The following is a 24248-nucleotide window of genomic DNA, read 5'->3' as shown; positions in this document are numbered from 1 at the left end:
TCTCAGGTACTAGGGATATCTTCAGAATTTGATCATTTTAAGCAGTTTTGAAAATCTTTGTCAAAGAAAAACACTGGGCTCTGACATCTTTACTAGATGTAGAAACAAAATTTGCCATTTTATGTTGGTTTGCCAAATGCCATCACCACTCTTACCACACAAAAAAATCACCAGTGGCATTAATGGTTCCATCTACCTCCTGTAAGTCCAGAGTAGAGGCAGAGAACAGAGCACTAGACACAGATCTCCAGAGAGACCAATGATCAGCAGCAGACCCCAAGTACAGAGGAGTAAGCCATTCCATTACCGAAGTCAATCAGAAAAGCTTACACTGACCAGTTAACTTGTAACTCCACAGTCAACTAATTACCTAAAAAGTGCCACTCCCAGTTTTACTAATTAGTTCAAGCCAAATGCTCAGAAAGCATGACAAAAACCCAGTGAAAAGATAAAGACACGAAAAGGTCAGGCAGACATAGAGGAAAAAATGCACTAACTTAAAGCTTTAAAGAAACGAACAGGAGCACATTACAAATACCACTCTAATTTGCTTTTTGACCTTAACTACACACCTTGGCTATCTGCCCATGTCATTCATATGTCCCTACCTCATTCTACTGATAGAATATTCCCTCAAGTAGATACACCACAAGTTGATTATCTCACCCCTAGAGCTTGTGTGCACAGTTTCCAATTCTCAGCTAATTCATGAAGCGCTTCAATCAAATCTTTGTACATAAATTTCGTGCCCTGTTCAAATACTTCTATTGCATATTCTTAGAAGTAGAACTGAGTCAAAGGACCTGAACATGCAAAATTGATCATATTATATTACCATATAAAAAGGCTCCTGCTCATTCTGTTGAATTCCAGTTAAGACATTTGTGACATTTGAATGCTGCCTTTGTTTCTTCCCAAGGGTAGTGGAGATGGGTAAAAACCATGCTTAAGTAAAAATTCAGGTTAAGAGAAAAATAATTCTGATGAAGGGATGATGGTATATAGCAAGCATGTGGCAAGATTAGTTTGTGCGCTTCTTCTGTGTGAGGTGCTGTGCATAACCTCATTTGCACCTCACAACAGATCCAGTTGACAGAAACTAACAATGTTCTTATTTTAGAATCGAGAAAAACAGACGGAGTGGTTAAGTCCTTTACCCTAAGTCACACACTGACTGGTGGAGGAATGAAGATTCAAACCTGGGTTTCTCCATCTCCTAAGCCATGTTCACAAAAAGCAGTACGTAGCGTACCCTTCTTTCAGCAAGTACAGATATGCTTTGAAATATACCCAGAGTGGCCAAAAATATACCCAGATCTCTTAAGGAAAAGTGCCCAATAGAACTCATTCAAGGAGGGACTGCCTTCCCTGGTCCTGTCACAATTTCCTTGATTAGCCTGGGTACGACTTCCTGTGTTGAGTCAAAAGAAATTTCTTATGTGCAGTTGGCAAAAGTGTAAAACTTTTATCATCAACATGCTTAAAAGGGCATCCACAGCTAGTCCATGGAAAGTTTTATTTTGAGGAACAGGAATGACTAAAGATGAATAATGCTCTACTGGAACAAAGAGCTGAAAGCAAGAGGTTTGTTGTCTCACCTGCAAACACCCACCTTATGCAGGCTTAACACACTTGGCAACTTACAACTTAAGAGTTTCAACTCCTTTATCTTCCCCTGACAGTTACTTATTGTTATATTTGAGGGTGCTTTAAAAGACTTTCAGCAACTTCACTTTCCCATCTTTCACTAATTCATGTAATGATACAATCAAATTTTTAAACATAAGTCTTTGGGCCCTTAAACAAATACTTCTAAGAATTTATAATAGAACTTCTGGGACAAAGAACACAAACATGTAAAATTCACAGATATTTCCAAATCATCATGGTAATAAATTTATGTGATGGTCAATACATTTTTTAAAGAAAGGAAAAAATAGTTTCAGTACAAACCACGCCTTTCACTTTTATGAAAAATAAAGCAACATATAATTCTAGACCACGTGCCTAGTTTTCTACAAATGAAAATCATTTGAATTTTTCCTCTGTGTCTCTTCCTTTACCTTCACCCCCTACCAAGTATCTTTTATAGTCATAGAACAGTTAACCTAAGGTTCAACTTCAGAAAATATTCTTGATCTGCCCATCTCTAATCACTGGATTTTGTTTCTTTAGGATCTGTATAAATAGATGTACTAAATTTGTACCATATTCTTACAAATTGGTAAAGTTCTTCGGGATTCCCCAAGTTTTCCAGGACAATGTAACACACTGCAGATATTAATACAGTTGTCAGCTGAATGAAGTCCTCCCTGTAACTCTACAGCATTTTTAGAACACACCAAAGAAGGATTTGCCTCCCCCCTAAATATTAACTCTGGATATATTTGTTACAGGGGCCTGGACTGCATAGCTTGGCCAAAACACTTCTGTTGCTCTTTATCAGCAAAGGGCACCAAATGAAATTATTTCATCCATCACCATTTCCAAGTCAGAAGAACCATGCCTCTTTTTGGAAGGCACTATCCTCACAGCCTGCAGTGTGTCATACAATTACCATATGCCATTTATCCCTCTAAAGCCTTTCTTATTTTAAAACTGGACAGAGTAACTGAGTTAATGCCAACATTGACCATAACTATGATGTTAGTATTATCTTGTCATTCTATCCTTATATCAAGACTGTTGAGCTCTCTTGAGCAATTATTTTTTTTAAAAAAAAATTAAGAGTGGGATCTAAATATTTTATCTCACTAAGAACATCCATATCATGCTCCTCTAAACAATGTGCCTTTTTCTTGGTTCGGTGGTGATAAAGACCTTTTTAATGATGAGGCTATATCTAATGTAAATTGCCCAGATTTATTTTATCCCATAGTATTTTGTCATGACTTTGTTTCCTGGGCCCCGTCCCAAAAAGAATTTTATGCTGCTTAAAAAATATGCATAATCTAGAAAGATAAAACAAAGGAGGTGAAGAAATAAGAACACAGGGGCCTGAACAGTAAAGATAAGATGAAGCCAAAAAAGCTATTATATAAATTTGGCTTTAAGCTTCCAAGCAGCTAATTTTTTTTTTTTTAAATCAGTTATATGATTTACCTTGACTCTAAGAGAAAAACTACTCATTTTTTTAGTAAAAATGACTTTTCCTGGTATTGATCCCAGGGAGCAACTCTTAAGTACCCCCAGAGGACACTAATGTAGCAGCAGCATCAACATCGTCCTTAGAGTGAACGCACGGCCTGAGCATGCGTCTTACCCTGGAAGACGTCCAAGGCTGCTACCGTGAGAAACGAGCAAAAGCATCTTTCCGACATAGTGATGAAAGGCCGTTCATGGTTTTTTGTTGGTGGGAGCTGGAGGGGAGGATGAGAGGTAACAAATCCAATATGAAGATTAAAACCTTAAGAGAAATACTGTGTGAAGCTTTGGAAAAGGAATGATGGTCAGTAGAGAAAGGCCCAAAGGACCAAAATATACCAGGAGGAGAGGGCAAATACATGAAGCAAGCATCACTGTGTAGATTAAAGAAAGTCCCACACTAGGATGAAAACAGAAGCAACAGAACTTGTCAAATAGAAATAGCAGAGTTAGAAGCAAACTAAGTGTTTTTCCCCATCAGAAGATGGTGCCCCAGACTGATGGACAGTGACGTGTGCTCTTGGCAATAGTATCTTCAAGAAAAGTTGACTCATTGGATGACTGAAGCTTGGTGAAGGCATTTCTCAACATCATCAAATTCCCTTTGCTCCAATTTCATATCCACCAAGCATCTCTCTGACCATAATTTACTTTTCAAGGAAATTTTCCTCTGGGAATATAAGGCAGACCACATAAACATCCTGTCTACTAGGCTGGGCATAGTGGCTCATGCCTGTAATCCTAGCACTTTGGGAGGCTGAGTTGGGAGGATCACTTGAACCCAGGAGTTTGATGTTGCAGTAAGCTAATGATGACGCCATGGCATTCCAGCCTAGGGAACGGAGCAAGACCTTGTTTCAAAAAGCAAAAAACATCCCGTCTACTACACAATCCTTAAATTGGCTCTCTGGTACAATTCATTCCTATACAGGATTCAGTATAATAAGCCATGTTTTCAGGATTCAGACACCCCAGATAAGCAGATAATTTTTACTTACAAAACGAAGCAGCCAGAACAAGGTTATGATAAGTTTCTTGGACCTGTGAGTTTAAGTGCCTGAGATCTCGCTTGAAAAAACCCATTAGCATCACCCTTTCTCTTGTTGCACATTCCTCACTTTTAAGTAAATGTTCAGTTGCATTGTCCTGAACCCTTCTTCCTAAACCCTTTTTTTGATACATTCTTTGGGGGTGAAGGACATTCACAGGACACAAGCTGCTTCCCAGTGGATTTCTGCCAGATGACTATCGGCAGAACTTCCTTTGGACTTCTTGGCAGACTCTATGCTATGGCTTGAAATAACAAGAACAAAGCTGCTGAACTGCAAGTTTGCATAACTGCTGAAGTCTGCCAGCGAGTAATTCCTAATCATCTCTTGTGAAGGGATACAAGTATGAGCAAACAGTAAGGTTAAGTGTATTTACTTTGTGGGGAACAGAATCTAAGGCGTCACAAAGGCATGGAGACGTGCGTGCCAGCCAGCAAGATCAGCCTCCAGGAACCTGGAAGGATGCCAGTGTCTCCCTTTGGTTTGTAAGAGAGATACTCCTGGGTTTGGTTTTGCTTTGTATTGTTTTGTTTTGTTTTATTTTTAAATGGATTTTGGTCTGGAACAGAAACTAAGTTTACTCAACTCCATGACCTGAAGAGAACATTGAAATAAAAAGAAAAAAAAAAAAAAAGGCCAAGAAAGTTTATCCCCATAACTGAGTAACCAAGGCTTCTTAGGGATAATAAACGTACGCAGTGAGTTATCTACTTGGAAGTTGTTTACCGGCAAAAGAGCTATACCCAAAATGAGAAATGAGTCTTAAGGACTAAGCTTCCATGAAGCAATCATCTGATCTAAAAATCCCTTTCAGCTCATAAAATATTTTTTTAAAGAGTATCTTAAACTAGCTAAGAGCTAAAAAACGGTTCATCATCTCTCTTGCCTCTTGCACAAGCAGAAAGTGAATAATTTTAAGGTTACATTATCATTCTGGAGACTTCTGGGAAGACTCCAGAGAGGCTTTCAAAAACAGGCCTTGGGCTTGCTTCTGCCACCGCTCCTGCAAGCCGCCGAGACACCCAGCTGAGGCGATGCGCACCATGCCAATTCCAGCGCTCGCTCTGCTTCACTGGCTGCCAATTCCCTCTTCCCTACTGTTGGAGCGCTTCTGAAAGGAGCATTTCCTGTCATGTCTAAACTAGAAGTTTGCCAATTAAGTACTGCACAAGCCAGCTGCTAGGGAAGAACTAGAGAGTTTTTGTCTGTTGGAAGAACCAACTCTTTGGCTCTATGGAAGAAAAAAATACTGCAGGGCAAAGAATACTCATATGCAAAATTCTGGAATGGAATAGAGGCAAGGAATATATCCAAAGATAAGATGGGTCATTCTTCTGTCATGTTACAAAGCAGGAATGAGAAAACATGAGTAGAGAAATAAATTCTTTTTTTTTTTTTTTTTTTTTTTTTAAAGACAGGGTCTTGCCCTGTCACTTGGACTAGAGTGCAGTGTTGTGATCACAGCAAACTCAAACTCCTGGGCTCAAGCGATCATCTTGCCTCAGCTTCCCAAGTAGCTGGGACTATAGGTGTTCGCCACCACAATCAGCTAATTTTTCTACTTTTGTTGAGATGGGGTCTTGCTTTTGCTCAGGCTGGTCTCAAACTCTTGCCCTCAAGCAATCCTCCCCCACTTCGGCCTCCCAAAGTGCTAGGATTACAGGCATGAGCCACTGCACCTGGCCAAGAAATGAAGTAATTCTAACAGAGGAGGAAGTAGTAATAGAGTTATAGTTTCTTTGAAACATTTAGTCATTACATTCTACCTACTTCTTGGGGCAGGCAATATATGTTTAACATAAAAGCTGAGATTCACTGTTTACCTACAGGATATCAAGGATAAACATACACTCTTATTAAGTAACATGACATCACTGTGATAGCGTCGAAGGAACAGCAAGTGTAGATACAAGAATGCAGTGGAGGAAGACCTCGAAAATGCTGAGAGCACATACCTGTCAACCTTTAATTGTCTAACCCAGTTTTTTAAAAAAGTGACATCACAGGCCCTCAGAAACCTACATCGTATTCATCAGCAAGAAAAGTGAAGCCAAAAAGAATGCAAGAAGCAGTAATAAGAATTTGATAAAGCTTTGGTAAATTTAACTTGCCTTTAAAAACAATAGTTTCTTTGTATTTCAAAAAGTGGTGACTACTAGGTACACACAACAGACAAGTATTAGTGGTTTGAGTTCAGAAAAAGAACAGTCTCAAAATAGATAGTGAGGGTAAAGCTATTCCAACTAAGTACTCACACACACACCTTGAAGTTACATACTAAAACAAAACTTGTTAAAGAACTGTCCCCTTAAACATGAAGCCAGAAAATCACCACTACTGCCATTTCAAAGTAGAATTTACTCTAATTTGTATCCATAGACACAATACAATTTTCTGAATAATGGTGTTTCCCCTTTATTTAGGTGAAAATAACCTGTAAGGAATGGGAATTTGGAACATGGAATTTTCTCCTCCAGAATTTCCTTAGATTCTCCTCTGCTTTTTGAGAGAACTTAAAGGCCTGGCTCCTCCCTTCCAGGCTCTGGGAGGTCCCTTTAACAGGTAATAGTGATAAATCCAGTCAAACAGCTGTTCTGAACATCTATTTTCCTTCAGTAATAGACCCTGTGTTAATGAGCACATTGCTATCCCCTGTTTTCCAGCTTCTCTTGCAGCTAGACATGGTCAGGTGTTAAGTTCTGGCCAATAGGATACCAGTGGAAGTGTTTAAAGCTATCCTCAGGCAGCGTCCTTAAATAAGGATGCTGCTAATTTTGATTTTTTTTTTTTTTTTTTTTTTTGAGATGGGCAACAATGTTGCCCAGGCTGGACTTGAACTCTTGGGTTCAAGTGATCCTCCCAACCCCAGTCTCCAGAGTAGCTGGAACTATAGGTATGTGTCACCTCACCTGGCAATCTTTTATCCTTCTTGCTTACTGGAATCCAACCCAACAGCTGGAGCTTGAGTATCCAGCCAGGGGGTGGCATGCAAAGCAGATAGGAACATCAGCCCTAGATGTTATGGTAGAACCACTACCAGCCCTGGATTGTTTACCCTCGAACTCTTCTTATGAAAAAGGAAAACTCATTTAAGCCAATTTACATGGCAGCATCCCACAGAGGTTTTGGGCCTAATATTTGCCTGAGTTGGAATGACAGGTGATCCAGAGATAAAGAAGTGAGTTTATTCATTCTTTAAAATCAAACAAAGAACAAGGTAGAAAGAGGGACATACATAAGTAGTGTGTGTTTGTGCTTTCTCCCATGCACTGATGTTGATAGAAAATACACTTTCCAACACCCTCCACAGACTAGAACATTACTTATAGAACAGTTCTTAGCTGATGCATTCCTGCCATCCCAACCGTAGCCCCAGGCAGGAGGATTGTTTGAGCCCACGAGTTGGAGGTTAGGCTGGGACACATAGTGCGGTCAAAAGAACAGTTCTTGACAATGAATTATAGCAAAGAGTTCCTGATAACCTCTATAAAACGACACGTTTCTGAGCTTCTACCTGCTCCCGCCTGAGATTTTGATTTATTTAAGTGGGGCACGGGTTCACCAGATGACAAACAGAGCAGCTGTGGTTAGCCTGGGATACACAAAGGAGTCATCTGGGGAGTTTTCAAAAATGATGCCTGTGCCTCACCCCCACCCCTGGAGATTCTTATTCAAATGGCCGGAGGTAATTCTATTGTAACTATGGAGAAACAGTTTCCCTACTTCAGGTGGGGAGTAATTAGTGCTGTAGTTTACAGAAGATCATCAACCAATGAATGTACAAGAAATAAAAATAGTAACTTATGATTTGGGCATATGTTAGCAATAGATATTAAACCCACTGGGTGAAGAACTGTTGGGGAAAAGATACACATTTTGAAAGTACTACTGATTCCTTATTAATCACAAACGGGAAAGACATCCTTACAATGGAGAAGTCTGGCAGACACTACCTTAACAGTAGGATCAAACTTAACGTGGCCAGTGAGACAAGCTGACATCTTTTCAGCCGCAACACACTGAGAAAGCATTCCTGCCGTCCCCATCATTATCTGTAATTTTTACAAAAAAACTAAAAAATATACATACACTAAACATCCAAGAAAGGATTATATGCCTATGTATTTGTAGAAGTAAAAGGCAATTTTGAGCACATATTTTTAACCCACACAAGTAAAGATTTCTTCCATTTTGGAAGAAAACATAGATTACAAAGATATGTCTTCTTTCCACTCTTAAGTTCTGTGGATAATTCCTGGCATGTTCTTTGAGTTAACAGTAGGTTTAAACCTACAGAAAAATCATAAGAACACACTCATCTTTAATAAACACATGCAGTAACCTTCAACCATCCAGCCAGATAGATGACAGAATTGCTTTTCTTCATAGCATTTAATGTTTAGAATGATACCTCCTTGAACAATTAGGTAAATATACAGGTGTAAATTTGGGGATTCCACTGTATCGCCACCACTAGAGTAAAATGTCCACTGGAATTCTGCAAAGAACACAATTGCTAAGATTATCCACATTTTAGCCCTTTAAGAACAAACATTTCCTTTGCCTGTCCTTGAAACCACCATACTGTCAGGTGTTCTCACCTCTTGCCCTGTTGTAGTGTGTCTAAATAGGAGAAGCAAAGATCACTATTCTAGTGAGATTTTGGCTCATTTTTATTAAATTGACCTAATTCAACATCACTGACCACCTGCTCCCACTCTTAAAACAAAATTGCTATTTGTTTAAGTTACTCAGACATTTAAGATCGTAAAAGTGCTTCAGAAATACAAGTTCTTAATATGACCTCACTTCTCTCAAAACATTCTTAATTTTTCTTACAATACAGGAACCCAATACACAGAACCATAGCACTAAAGCAGAAAATTGATTAAATCCAGAGAATATTCAGTCTTTTATTTATGTATTTAAAAAGAATAGTTACCTAACAATTCACTTTAGGAATTTTTGCTACTGAAGTATTCGCATAAGTGTAAAAGACAGATGTCCAAGAACATTCTGTTATGCTACCACCTGTAACATGAGAAGCTTTGTTGTCTGGCATGTGTCACTAGCAGGGAGAGAGAAAAGAGTTACAAGGACACTTCAGTTTATAAACTGGGAATGTGAGGAAAGTGGTTAAGCAACCTGCCCAAAGAGAAAGCCAGTTTAGAGTAACTAGTAGAAACGTATGTTAGATGCAAACTTCTCTAGCACAGAGTTACTTCACATAACCAGTTCTCTATAGCTTTTATTAAGAGTCAATTTACACAGAAGTGTCAGGATATATATCTGCCCTAAACTCAGTCCTATGACAAAGGCATATAGAAACTAGTGGGCATATGAGGTGTCTATATACCTCTCAAATTCCTATTTTAGGATCACTCTTCTCTCTGCTTTAAAACTTTTCATATTACTGAATGCTCTAGAAATGAGAAATGTTTGACCTGACAGTCTTTAGAGACAACTCATCTAGTTCAGTTTTTTTTTTCCACTGAGCAGGTAAGAAAACAAACCCAGAGTGAAGAGGAACCTGCCCTTCAGTGACACAAACTCATGGCAGAGCTGGGCTAGACCTGGGCTCCAGAGCTTGTTCCACCAGACCCCTTCAGCCCCAAGGTACAAACCCAGCAGCTACCTCAGATGATGCTTAATGATTCTACTCATATTTCATATTCAGTTGAAATTTTGATGGCTCTTTTTTTGTCATATGGTTTTCAAGCCTAAACATACTAAAAATGACATGTGAATTGCAGGGGAAGATGCAGACGCTGTAGACAGTGAGGGCAGAAACACACACTGCAAGAGGGCAAAAGCTTAGAACACCTATCAGTCTGGTGGGCTCAAGGACAGGAAAACAAAATTCTTGTTTTTAAAGGAATAATCTCAACATCATTCTACTCTACTTATTTATTCTAGGTAGTGATATGATGGAATTCAATCTATTCCACCTGGATATTTCCCTAAATTGGTAGAGGACGTACCACTCAAAATATTAAATAAGACAGCTAACCAAGGAGAGATGTGAAAATAAACTCAAGAACGAAGACCCTAGAATGTTTTCAATTTCACATGATTGTCAACCTCCAATTATCATTGATATGCAACTAAATCATGAGCTACTTTCAAAATAATTTATTGTATCAGCTGTCTGCTGTGTTGCAATTATTTTCATATGATCTCTGGTATCCTATTTCTGACCCCAGGGAAAATGCAGTTCTTAAAAATCAAATATTTCTTAAATAATCTACCATTTTACAAAACAAAAGCTGCTTAATGTTTACACACACCCTCCCCCCAGAATTATAAGCAAAACAATCTTAGTTCACTGGTTAACAGTATAAACATTCAAAATGGAAAACACGTACAGTCTTTCTGGATCTTTCAAAGCCACTAACTTCCAGGTGACAAAGATAAAGGAAGAATTTTAAAAATCCTTTCCTTCAATATTTAAAAATAACTAACTTCCTTCCCCCTTCCCCAAAATCCCAAACTTTTGGTGTTTAAAAACACATATTGACAACTCTACCGTCCAAAAACTTTAAAATAATCACGTCTATTCTACAAAGGGGCAAATAAGAAGCTTCTATTGATAAGACCTGGGGAGCACATGTTGGCTCTAAACCGATGACTGGTTTACATTAAGGTTTTTCCCAATTAGCAGTGAATGTCACCCTGCTCAGGGGCAGTACAGTCTGATTGCAACTGCATCCCTTTGACTATATCCCAACTCAACCACAAAGAAAGCCAAGACCATTTACCTTACCTCAAACTGTGGGTAGGGAGGAGTCATGGCCGAGGGGGGCCCTGAGGTGGGAGGTGGCATCCCTGAAGTGGGTGGGAATAGACCCAAAGCATTCAGATTTAATCCAGGAATTAAATGTGCTTGAAGCTGCAATGGTAAAAAGGTCCCTTTATTTGAAAATTAAAAGAATCAAGGGAATGTGAACATTTATAAGTGACAATATTCAGATTGTGATCTCTCGTCTAAAAGAAAGCTATCATCTTCTGACTCAAACTTAAAGCAGATGTCCCAAGTGGCTATACTTGATCATATAGCTGACGTCTGTTTACATCTCTCAGTATTTTAAAATCTGTGTGCTGGTTTGCACCCTCCTTGATCCACAGCTGTATTAAACTGTCTCACAGCTTTTCTTTCCCAGCTTGCAGAGCTTAGACAAAAATGTACTCTGTATACTGTGGGCACACGATAAATACAGACTGAGCATCTTGTATTAGTTGAGGAGGTAAACTAATAAGATTTGTTCATTGAAAAGCAAACCAAGGTATACAGAACCAGCTATTAAAAGATCGTATTCCTTGGGTAAAATTTGGCACTCGTGGGTCAAAGCAGGAGGCCTAAAACAAAGTTGAGTCCTTTGGAAATCTGTTCCCATCCCCATGTAACCACTGCAACTAAACATATCTTTGGAACGGATATAGGAGCCAGAAAGGGGATTTTAACTTAGTTTAATTTTATAAGGGTTGAGGAAGAAACGTAGAGAGTAGAATTGAGATTTCAGTGTACCTGAGAATCTTTTTAAAAGGCCTATGGGGGTTGGATTTAATCCCAATTGACTCCAAAACATTTGGACAAGCAGTTAGAATATGAAGCCAGGCAGTCATCTGGAGTGACATGATTAGCATTCTACATTCTTTACACAAAGGTAACATTTTCACATTTCCCTCCTCTCAGAGGCTTACTGTTTTGGATGACTGGTCCAATTCAAGAATTTTATTTTAAATCATTTAATTCAAAATTTAAGACGGAATTTTGAAGTATTCCATTTTCTCCACCATTCCATCCATTAAGGAATGTCAACAATGTGCTTTTTAATATTTAATAGCCTTAGATACACCACACAGATTGTTTTGTCATTTGTAATTCTTGTATCTCCCAAGGTTTACTGGAGTTATCAAGTAACTTTTAAACTTGTAATCTTAACATTAACTTTCATATGCATTATATCTATTGTAATCCTAATAAGCATGCAAGGTAAGTAGTAGCCCCATTGGACAGATGAGGAAACTGAGGCTGAGACTAAGCAAATTGTCCAAGAGAATAGAGCTGCAGCCCATAAATGGGATTCAAACCTAGTTCACATACCTCTAAAAGCCCACATTCCTTCTACACTAAATTCCTCAAATTAACATGGGAAGGAGGTACTATATTAAACTTTTGTAGGTAGATATTAGCCTTACATCCTAGAGAAGGAAGCTTAGGCTGAAAGACTAAATAATGTGCTAAAATCACAGAGATAGCCAAGCCTAGTGTCAAAACTACTATATTCCCTGCTATCCCCGGGTACTTGCTGTGGTACTAAAAATCAATGAGAACTACTTCCCATGACACCACCACTAAAGAAATCAATATTTATGCAATAAACACCTTTTAACCATTCATCAAAATAAAGACATATCTGTCCTATTAAAACTAACATTCATAGAAGCAATATCATTTTCATAAGACTCCCTGATTTTCTTCATTATCTCTTCCTCAGCTTTGGCACACGTTTCAACATTGCCTTTTACTGTGATGGTGCGTTCCGGATTATACAGCGTCAATTCCTGCAATCTGTGGAATGAAAAAGAGCGAGGAAAAAGCATGAAAGTTAGAGGGAAAAGACAGTTACTAATAATTCAGCCACAGATGGCAATTAAAAACAAATTTTGGGCCGGGAGCAGTGGCTCACGCCTGTAATCCTAGCACTCTGGGAGGCCGAGGCGGGAAGATCATTTGAGCTCAGGAGTTCGAGACCAGCCTGAGCAAGAGTGAGACCCCATCTCTACTACAAAATAATAGAAGGAAATTATATGGACAACTAAAAATATATATTAAAAAAATTAGCTGGGCATGGTGGTGCATGCCTGTAGTCCCAGCTACCCGGGAGGCTGAGGCAGTAGGATTGCTTGAGCCCAGGAGTTTGAGGTTGCTGTGAGCTGGGCTGACGCCACGGCACTCTAGCCTTATCTCTTAAAGAAATAAATAAAAATAAAAATAAAAACAGCGTTTGAAAATTTTCTAGTGCAAAAGCAAGGCAGCACTTACGGAGATATGGTGATTTTAGTGTCTGTATCTTGTTCAATTTTTTTAAGGTTTCTTCCTTCTTTACCAATAAGACGGCCTACAAAATTATTATGAGCTAAAATCTTCAAGGGAATCTCTTCTGTGCTGTAAACAGAAAAATGATCATAGAATTAAAGTAAACCTACTCTTGGGTACAAAGACAATATTCATTCATTAAACATTTACATCCTATCTACTATCTGGGAAGCATTGTGTTAGGTACCACTTAAAACTTGCTGACAGGCTGGGCACGGTGGCTCACACCTGTAATCCTAGCACTCTGGGAGGCCAAGGTGGGAGGACCCCTTGAGCTCCGGAGTTCAAGACCAGCCTGAGCAAGAGCCAGACCATGTCTCTACTAAAAACAGAAAAAATTAGCTGGGCAACTAAAAATATGAAAAAAAAAAAAAAAATTAGCTGGGCAGGGTGATGTTCACCTGTAGTCCCAGCTACTTGGGAGGCTGAGGCAGTAGGTTTGGTAGAGCCCAGGAGCTGGAGGTTGCGGTGAGCTACGATGTTGCCACTGCACTCCAGCCTGGGCAACAGAGCGAGGCTCTGTCTCAAAACAACAAAAAACTTGCTGACAATTGGCCTACATTCTAGTAATGCATGAATATAAGAGGTGAAAAAATATTAGCAAGTATTTGCATAGAAGTTAATTTTTTAAATAGTTTTTCTTTTATTCACGTCAGGGAATATCTATCTTCAATGATGGATTCTCTTATTCAAACCCTTATTCCTAAACCTCTAATATCAGAACACAATATAAAAATGCAAAATGGTACAATCCTAGTAGGAAATTTTAAAATACATACCTAGAGATACACACATATTTTATAGAAGGAAACAGAAAAAAACCCAACAGCGGTTACACTTTGGGGGAAGGGGATAGATAAGATAGGTAAGGGGACTTTCACTTTTTATTATGTACCTTTCTGAATTTCTAAGTCATATGCACGTCACCGTTTAAAAATGTCAGAAGGGTTATCAAATAGTGGATTTTTCCTTTATTTTTCTCTCTACTAAAAATAATTACATTCCTATAATACAGCATCCATATATAACACTTGATTACTAAAACATATTTAAGGGTCTCTACAAATGACGTATTGGTAATGAGGTCCCCCCAGGCTAACTCCAGCACCTTACTCTGAATTTCGCTTTTAGTGTAGGGCTGTTCCGTGCAGTAAAAGCAGAACAGCACCCAATCTCCCCTCGAAGTTCCTGTGGAAGGGGTATTTGGAGTTCCAGTCTGCACCACACAGATAAACCTCCAGTTTACCTTAGCACAGCATCAGGGACTTCCCCACCTCTACACTCTTGCTGCTCCAGGGTGAAGCTGGGCAAGAAGAGAGCTCCAACCAGCTCTGAGTAAAGGATGAGTGAGGATTTGGGGCCTCAGTCTCGGGTGAATCCAAGGATACTTCTTGGTTCTAGGTGGGCTTCCTATGTTCCCCAATTGCCATCTCTACAGCTGGACTTCTCTTCCCTATTATCCCTACTTGCTCAATAACCAAGCACGCATGAAAATAAAAATATTTAAGTATTTAAAAGGCTTATTCTTCACAACCAAATCAGTCGTGCCAACTACTGTAGCCCACCGGGATGGTGTTTCCCTTTGTTGGCAATTCCCAAGAACTGTGGCATAGAAATCCACAATAAAACACTGCAAATATCAACCTCATTCACGGGATAATCCTCTTTACTCACAATTTTATATCTTGAGCTTCCTTATGCATAATCTCCAGGATAGACTTACAAGCCGCAGAGGTACCTTCTGGGGTGGAAAGGATAGTGATTGACTTCTCAGCAGCCCCTGCATTCTCCTTACGATGGACATCGATCCTGACAGTGGGCACAAGCAGAAAGGAAAGCAAGAGCCGTGAGCATGTATTCACAACAGTCTGTATCACCCACTGCGAAGTCGCAGCTCTTCTGGGCAAAGAGCAGATGACTCACTTCCCTCAAGAGCATAAACTCTTGATAAGCTGTCAAAACTGATGCCTTAGAGACAAGTTTTAATTCCAGGAATACTCTCCTTGCTCTTTCCTCAGTCCAATTAAGCGGGAACTTCTTTTCATCCTGCCCAAGCTATTTGTACTTACATATTCTTTTAGATGCCACAGAAAAAAATGTCTCCTGTCAAAGAGCCTGGATTCAGACAAAAAGATCTCTTCTGCTCTAAAACAAATAGGAACTGGAGCACAAGCCAAGAAAGATGGAGTTGGGATCCCACAAGCTAGGTCAAACTCTTTATTGTGCACAGTATATCCACTATTCTATGCATTGTATGACCAAATTTCACGCATCTGCTTTCCCTTTGCAAAGTTCTTCCTACATTTTGCCTCCTTGATAGAAGACAGTCTGCAATAAATAATAATAGGAATGGGACCCAGAGAAATGGCAATTCTACTACAAAGAAAAGCAACTGGCCAATAAACTCAAAATGATGTTTAATCTCACTGGTACTTATATACATGCCAATTAAAACAAGATGTCATTTTCTTCCAGACCTGAAAACATTTTAAGATAGACAAGACTAAGTATTGGCAAGATGTCAGGTAATAGGGCACACCCACACTTCGGGTGGGAGTATGGAGCACACACTGGCAGGACCTACCAAAGGCAAAATGCTTACCGCCTTTTGACTCAAGAACTCTACTTCTTGCAACGTCTACAGATACTACCTCATATGTGGGTTAAGAGTGGTGTTTCTTACCCTCAGCACTATTAACATTTTGGGTTAAATTCATTCTTTGTGGTGGATCGGCTCTCCTGTGCGTTGTAGGATGTTTAGCAACATCCCCGACCTCTATACCCACTATATACCAACAGCACATCTCCCACCCAGATACAAAAGCAAAAACGTCTCTCATATTGCCAATTGCCTGCTGGAGGGCGGGGAGGGGACATTGCTCCTAGTTGAGAACCATTGGTGTAGGAATGTTCACTGTGGCACTATTTACAAAAGATAGAAAGAAAATTAGAATTACCTTTAAATGCCCACCAGGAAGAGATGGTTAAATAAGAATACAGCCATATCATACAGCTGTTTTTTAACAACATAAAGTTACAGGTACCAACACAGTAAAAAGTCCTAATCTTAAGGGAAAAAATACAATATATATCATGATATAATCTTTAAAAGTTACACGTTAGTAGATGCAACAACAAAGTCCCATAAAGATACATCCCCAACTTAACAATGGCTACCTCAGAGGGTGAGAGAATTTTTAACTTGCATGTTTTCAATCAAATACAAAATAAGTCTGCCGTTGTTTAGAAAGCATACAAACAAACAAACAAACAAAACCCCAAATACCCAAAAATGTGTGTTTTATGGAAAATTAAGTACTTGTTGAGCCCTTTTGGCCACTCACACACTCAAAGCTAAAAAGCTACATAATTTGTGGCCATGAGGATGACCACTTCCTCGTGCCAATAACATCAGGGTTTGGTTTTCATTTTCTTGAATGTTTGGTTGAAACTGAAGATTTACCTCAGACATAAAACTTATAACCAAAAGTAAGCGCAATGTAGAAATGAAACAAATAAGGGGTACCTAGAAATAATTAAAAAATAGCATCTTAGGTATTATGATAACACTCCCAATCTTGAGGACTATCCTCCCAGCCTCAGTTTCCATCCCCCATCACTGCCAGTGATGCTTGTCTTCTGGTAACATGTTAATATTCCTCCCTCTGGGTTATTTTCACCCTTTCACTGTGTTAAAAGCTACTAAACTCTGGTACCCTGAGAGGAGAGAAAGTGGCTTTGGAGATTAGGGTGGCCCTCTGAGACCATTCCAGAAACAGAGGTTCTGATAATGACAAATTTCAACAGCAAGGGTTAATTAAATCCACGGGCAGAGCTCTGCAAACGAATCATCGGAAATAACAAAAATCACTTCCCTTCTCCATCCCCCATCTTCCTGCCTTAAGTAAAACAAAAGTTCAATTTAAGTCACAGCTCTTTCATCTGACAAGGAAACGAGTAACTCGAAAAGGACCTCTCATCTGCCTCACACGACAAGGAAAGGAAGCCATGTAGTAAGTTTCTGCAACTAATGGTGGATGAAGAGAGGCAAGAAGCCCTTAAATTTTAAGATTAAAGCCAGGCAAACTGTTCTGGGTTCTGGTTCAGTTGTCTTCCTCACCCCCTACATGGTGAGGTCAGGGCCATTAAAGTTGCACACAGGTACCCAGCACCAAACATCTCCTGCTTCAAAGCAGGAGAAGGCAGAATCAGATGCCACTGCAGGGCAAGCAGGCATGCAACCATCACTAAACAAAGCTTGTGCTGGCTCTGCATGGCAAATGGGCCAGCTGCTTCAATATAGGCATGGTGCCTATGATGACAATGGATATCCTCCTAGGCCCGTTGGAACAGACACATATGAAGGTACACACAGCACCACAGTTCTAACGTTGAGACAAAGACTATGCTTAATTCTTCAGATCACATAAAATGAAATCATTCCCCTTTTGTAAATTTAAAAGGCAAAATAACCTAGTCATTTCTGTGGCTGGTTCAAGGCTTAGGGAATGACATTGTTTGTACACAATCTCATGGTACACTCACAGGTTCTTCGGGAGATAAAGCAGTAGCAGGTCCACAGATGTGCCCTGTTCCACTCTACAGAGCTAGGGATGGGGTGAGAGTTCATCACCAAACTTCTCTGGGTCAAGTTATCCACATACCGCACAACACTATGGTTTAGAAAGCAAAACAACTAACATATACTGCACTAGAGCTTCTGAATTGAGAAAGTATCTTAGATACATGTAAAAAAGCTTCAAACACAATTCACACATCGTCCTTTCATTCATTTGACAAATACAAGAGGCTTCTCTGTATCAGGCAAAGGACTTAGCACTGGGGCCCTGTTTGGTAGATGGTGGTAAATAAAAGCAAATAGTCCCCGCTTTCTACTCCTAAAAATTTAGCTCCAACATTTGTACAGAAATCTTCCAACCCCTTAACACCTTCCAATAAAAACTATCAAACAACATTCTAAAGAAAAAGCCATTCTAACTACGTGGCTTAATCACCATAAGATGAGCGATTCTTTACTCACATAAAAACTGAAAAACTGTCTCTGTGTTGAGGCCACAGATGAAATGGCTTGGATCCAGAAAATCACGTCTGTAAGCAGGGCAAGCAGGTAGCGGATGCACAGTGGGCAGAGAACAACCTGGAAGCTGCCCTTTTGTCTGCCAGGGCCTCCCTAACCAGAAGTGGATTAGGTATCATTTGTTTTCCATTCATGTGTGAAAATTTCAGGTTCCCTTTGAGATTAAGGTTTAGCCCCAGATTTATACAAAATGAACCCTGAGATATCAAATCACCAGGTTTTTGCAATTCCTAAGTACTGTACCAGGAAGGCTCCTAACCATGTGCAGAAGGGCACCAAGTACCAGAACAACATACTCTGTCCCTGAGATTCCAAGGGGAGGGCACCGACGCCCACCACACCCAGCAATACTCACTTGGACTGGGTCTGTTTGGTGATATTCCGAATGGTGGCACCTTCTTTTCCTATGATGGCTCCAACGAACTGGGTGGGAACCAGCAGGCGCAGAGGCAAGTCACATGGCTTCTGCTTGGACACTGACCCTGGAGATCCCTGCCTTGACGAGCCTCTCTGCCCAAGCCCACGGCGACCTCGAGGCTGCTGCAAGGGGTTCTGCTGGGCAGCTGTTTCATCGGGGATATAGGCTACTTTCAAGGTGAAGTTCTCTAACTGGAATCCGTTCAGTTTGTCTAAAGCTCTGAAAGTTGACAAGGGACAGGGGGTAGGAAGAGAAACGAAGCGATATAACAAATCATTTACCAAAGCAACACCCATCTCTTTCATTCAGGATTACTGGCTCTAAAACTTCTGAATAAAGCCACTGCACAAGCAGCAAACCCAGAACACAGAACACACACAATCCTCCCTCAGTCCCCACATCACCACCAGCTCCCACATTTTTCCTTTGATGTACACAATCTGCAAATGGTCAAACTCTTAAGTTTAACCCATGAGGTTAGTATCAGCAGCAGCTAGGAATACCTAACCAGCAAGAGAGAAGAGAACGGGCAGTTCTTGTCCTGGCTAGTGCTTCCACATCAGAATGGAAGAGACATTAGAAATATATACCTCTACATACTGCACCCTCTAAAATAATACAGGTGTTTAAAACATTTGAAAAATCGATGGACGAATATCTCTAAGCCATTTACAAGAGACCGGTAGAATTTAATGCTCAGTATGGTCAATCACTCAAAATCTCAGTACCTATTATGAGCCAGTTCCCGAGAAACAGAGGTCCCTGGCCTTGTAGAGTTTATGATCATAGTTGGGGCAGTGATGAGGCAGGGGTGAATCCAAAAAAGAAAATGAAGTTACTTTTTAATCTATCCATCCATCAATCACACAATTGTGGACATTGCTCTGTGGCTTGCTTTTTTCAAACACAAAAGGTCTTGGGACATTTTTGATGTCATTTCTGTGTCAGAGGGCATTCTTTTCATTAGCTTCGCAGGGTGGCAGCAGGTACTACCACACTTATTATACCAATGCTCTGATGACAGAAGCTTACGTTAACATATTGCTCTTTACTTTCCTATAGTCCCCCCTTTTTCTTAAGGGCCCTGAAATATTTTGGTTATTTCTAAAGGAAGACAGCATTTGAGAAATTTAATATTTGTGTATTATAGAAAGTCGGAGTCGCAAATGTTTCAACCAACTAGAGATTCCTTCAAAGCAACTTTAAACCTTTTTTAAGTCATGGAAGTACAGATCATTGAAAGTTCTGTCAGGGGAAAAAAAATTAAGGAAACCTGAACCCACCAAAGAAATCAACTCTATCTAGGAATAAAAGGCAGTATAGTGAACTATCATATCCTTTCCCATTATAAACAGTACTGCCAGCTTCAGAAGAGAATTGGTAAATTTTGATTATGAAATTAAGCCAGTAATATTACCAAAAACCACATAACTTCTTTCTTGAGTGAGACAGACAAACATCCTTCTCAATGAGTAGAAACAGAGGTAAACATGTAAGTTACCAGATGCTTCTAAATATTCTGGAACTATCTAAAGTCATATGTCACAACATGGCAAAAATTATAACTTCTAAATTTCATTGTGCTGCTTTAAAAAAAGATTTTTCTTTGAAGGGAAAAGAAAAGATTCTGTCCCTCAGGAGGTCGGATGGCACCAGGCTCCCGTACCTACTGTGCAGTCCGAGCCCTAAGGGTTCCAAACCAGGCTGCTCCAGGCAGACAGCAGAGAGCCCCTATCGGGCGGATCCAGCTGTCTAACCACCAACGAAGCAGAGTTCCCGACCCCTCAAACCACAGTGCCCCAAACTCAGACACAGGTGAAAAAGTACAGAAGTATAATAACTGCAGAGCAATGACATTCTCATGAGTAAAGATCCCAAGTTTCTGAATTTTAAATCAACCACTGAAATCTTTCTCTGCACAAAGTTTGATATTCAGCTATGTCTTAGGGTGGGTGATCTGCTGAGTTCATGGGGAAAAATTTGAATATTTTCACCAAACTATAGCACATGTAAGGCATGAGATAAACAACTGTAGTAATTATTCTAAACATATGCATTCAGTTCAGAAGAACAAGGATGTTTATCCTACGTTGTGTGTTGTTCATGATGCTGTTTTTCACCATTACTTGACTCTGCTCTTGAGGCTATTTTAAAAGTCATGCAGAAGATGCTGAGTAATTTTGTTAGTTGGCAGCACTTAATTGTATTGATGAAAAGTTTTGTTGGGGTGGATCACAGTTTAGACCTGAAAGGGTCTTTTTTTTTTTTTTCTTCCCGGAGGCAGAGTCTAGCTCGGTCATCAAGGCTAGAGTGCTGTGGCATCAGCCTAGCTCACTGCAACTTCAGACACCTGGGCTCAAGTGATCTTCCTGCCTCAGCCACCCAAATAGCTGGGAATATGGACGTGCACCACCACACCCAGCTAATTTTTTAAATTTTTAGTAGAGATGGGGTCTCACTCTTGCTAAGGCTATTCTCAAACCCCTGAGATCCAGAGATCCTCCCACCTAGGCCTCCCAGAGTGATAGGATTATAGGAGTGAACCACCATGCCGGCCCTGAAAAGGTCTTGATAGAAGTAATGGTTCAACTTGAGGATGAGGGGGAAGGAAAGAAAAAAACAAGCCCCAGAGAAGTTAAACTTACCCAACAGTCCACACATACAGATCTGAATAGTGAAAAAGCAGATGGACTAGAGACCACAATTCTAGTCCAACTTGAACATTAAGCAGCCAAGTTACCTTGGAAAGGTCATTTTCCTGTTTGGCATTAGCTGCCTCACCTATAAAACTAAAAGATTAGACTTATGGTCCCTTTCAGCTCTAAAATTCTATGTCTAAAATCTCCCTGTTCTTGTTCCCAGATGTCACTGCTGTATATCACACATAGGTCCTAACAAAATGAGGTTTAAGCATTATTGAAACATCATAAATTCTCTCCTTGTACCAAGAATAAGAGGTTCACAGATACAATTCAGCAATAATTATTGAAATCCTTGTAATAGCACTGCAGGGATGTACACCTTCAGGAAATAACTATGGATAAAGCCCAAATATGTATTTGCCTACAAAGGGCTTCATGACTAAATTGGTTCTAAAAGGAAAACAAAAACAAAAACAAAACCAGAAACACCTTTGATAATGTACAATAGAGCTGTGGTCCCCAATCCATAGGCCTCGGACCAGTATCATGGCCTATTAGGGACTGGGCTCCAGAAAAATTGTCTTCCATGAAACTTAGGAAGGGGGTGCACTCACAGAAGATGAGTGGCTCAGGTTAGCAAGCGAAATTTGTATTTACAGCCACTCCCCATCAGCTCCCCATAGCTCACATCACTGCCTAAGCTCTACCTCCTACTCCCGCCCCCCGACCCCCACTCCATGAATCAGGTGCCTGGTGCCAAACAGGTTTGGGACCACTGCTAGACGACTGGATTTATTAGTGAAGATGAGATGCTGTATATAGATAATGGCATAAATAATGAAAAACCACCCATAAAACTCTGAAGAATAATCTTAGTAATTTTGAAAGTTATGATTCATGGGACAAAGTCTACAAAACTCTGACAAATTTAACCGTGATAAGGTATTTATGAATAGCAAAATGGCAAGAAATTTTTGTTTCTCTGCTTTATTTCTTTTTCCATGGTAAATCTTCTATTTACATAATTTTTAAAGTTTAAGTGAGAATTTTCTTCCCTTTAGCTATTGGCCACGTTACTCTAAACACTTCTAACGATACAGGTAAATGCAGTTATCCACACCGCAGTAAAGGAGCTACAATGATAGCTTCAAAGTATGAACAGACATTCATGTTCCCTAACAAAATAAACATCAGTATAATAAACATCCTAAACAAGAGAAAGTATAAGAACTAAATGCCAAAACATTGTAAGGGGTTACTTCTTGTCACACATGACAAATCCTCCAATGTGAAGTCTGTCCGGGACGGCTTTACATTAGCACCCCTGGAAGAAGAGGTGATAAGTGAGCCTCTGTTGCTCCAAGGAACAAAAGGTGCATTCGCTAACACTTCTATTTTTAATGGGGGAAAAAAAAAAAAACCTAATAAGATTTAAAGCTTTATTTTTATTGATTTCATTATTTTAAAAAGTTATGAATTCAATACTTAAGCCTAAAACAATCATATATATTACCTGAAATATGTGTGCTATTAACCTTTGATTTATCTTAGCCACAAGGTGGCAGGAATTTCCATGTTAAATTCTGTCTTAGAGACATAGCCATATTTGAGGAATCTTCTTAAAAGTGGCATTCATAGAGCTTTAAGTAACAGAGGCCACTACAAACATTTTAAAACTAGTTCCCTAGCTCCTCAGCAAATAACAGGGTTATTAGCAGCAATAAAACATATTAGAAAATGAATAGCTGCTAACTATTGAGCTCTATTATAAGTGTTTTGGAGGCAATAACTTAGTTCCTCTCAACAGCCTCATGGGCTAAAGACTGTAATCATTCCCATATCAGAGATGGGGATGAACCATCACAGATTAGCTTGACTAAGTCACAGCTAGAAAAGTGGTGACACAGAGTCCATTCCATGTGCATTGACTCTGGAATTCAACTCGAAACCTCCAAGCTCTACTCACACCTCCACAAGCACATCCCAGTCACATAGCTCTCCAAGTAGCAAGATGCTCAGAAAAGAAAATCGAGACTATGAATGCAGCCCTCATTACCTAAAGATTGAGCTTTGGGTGGCCTGCCAAGGAAGGCATGGAGAAATGACACCAGGCTGGTTTAAGGAAGCAGGCTGTCAGGCTAGAGTCCACAGAGCAGGCTTTCAGGATTCTGTGGAACAAGTGCTGGAGGACACTTCAAGCTGCTTAGAAGCAGCCCAGAACCAGCCGGTTAAACAAAAGTTACTACTTATTGAGTGCCTATGTGCCAGGTCTTTTGATAAGGCCGTTTTCTGTAAATATTTTGAGTACATACATGTGCATGAATATATTTCTTTAGTTTTTATAGAGATGGGGGCTCACTATGTTGCCCAGGCTGGTCTAAAACTCCTGGCCTCAAGCAACCCTCCCAACCTCCTCACAGCCTCCCAGTTGTTACTTTTTAATCCTCATTTTGTAGCCGAGAAAACTGAAGCTCAGAGTCCATACTTTCTTCACTACACCCAACGCCTCTCAAATAAAATTCTCCTCACAGAATGAGAAGCACTCCATATCCCTTTTTAAAATAGCTTATTATGGCTGGGTGTGGTAGCTCATGCCTATAATCCCAGCACTTTGGGAGGTCAAGATGGGAAGATCACTTGAGGCCAGGAGTTCAAGACCAGCCTGGGCAGCAACATAGAGAGACCCCATCTCTACTAAAAATTAGCCCGGCACGGTGGCGCCTGTAGTCTCAGCTACTCTGGAGGCTGAGGTAGGAGGATTGCTTGAGACCAGGAGTTTGAGGTTGCAGTGAGCTGA

The 24248-nt window shown here is 39.9% G+C and overlaps 1 protein-coding gene across 2 annotated transcripts in view; it reads right to left on the bottom strand.

Moving 5' to 3' along the window:
* The window catches only part of IGF2BP3 (insulin like growth factor 2 mRNA binding protein 3), a 123151-nt gene that overhangs the window by 9476 nt on the left and 89427 nt on the right, over window positions 1-24248 (bottom strand). The window contains exons 6-10 of one of the 2 annotated variants that reach the window (XM_069461986.1): window positions 18747-19028; window positions 14968-15102; window positions 13240-13362; window positions 12630-12765; window positions 10957-11082 (exon numbers count right to left, since the gene is read on the bottom strand). In XM_069461986.1, the coding sequence (XP_069318087.1) occupies window positions 10957-11082; window positions 12630-12765; window positions 13240-13362; window positions 14968-15102; window positions 18747-19028 (802 nt within the window). The remainder of the gene's footprint in view (window positions 1-10956; window positions 11083-12629; window positions 12766-13239; window positions 13363-14967; window positions 15103-18746; window positions 19029-24248) is intronic. The other variant, XM_069461987.1, reaches the window with a different exon arrangement.

The sequence above is a fragment of the Eulemur rufifrons genome, chromosome 29, assembly GCF_041146395.1.
Source record: "Eulemur rufifrons isolate Redbay chromosome 29, OSU_ERuf_1, whole genome shotgun sequence".
Lineage (NCBI taxonomy): Eukaryota > Metazoa > Chordata > Mammalia > Primates > Lemuridae > Eulemur > Eulemur rufifrons.
Note: the sequence above shows the minus strand (reverse complement) of the source record. Positions and strands in the feature narration are given on the sequence as shown.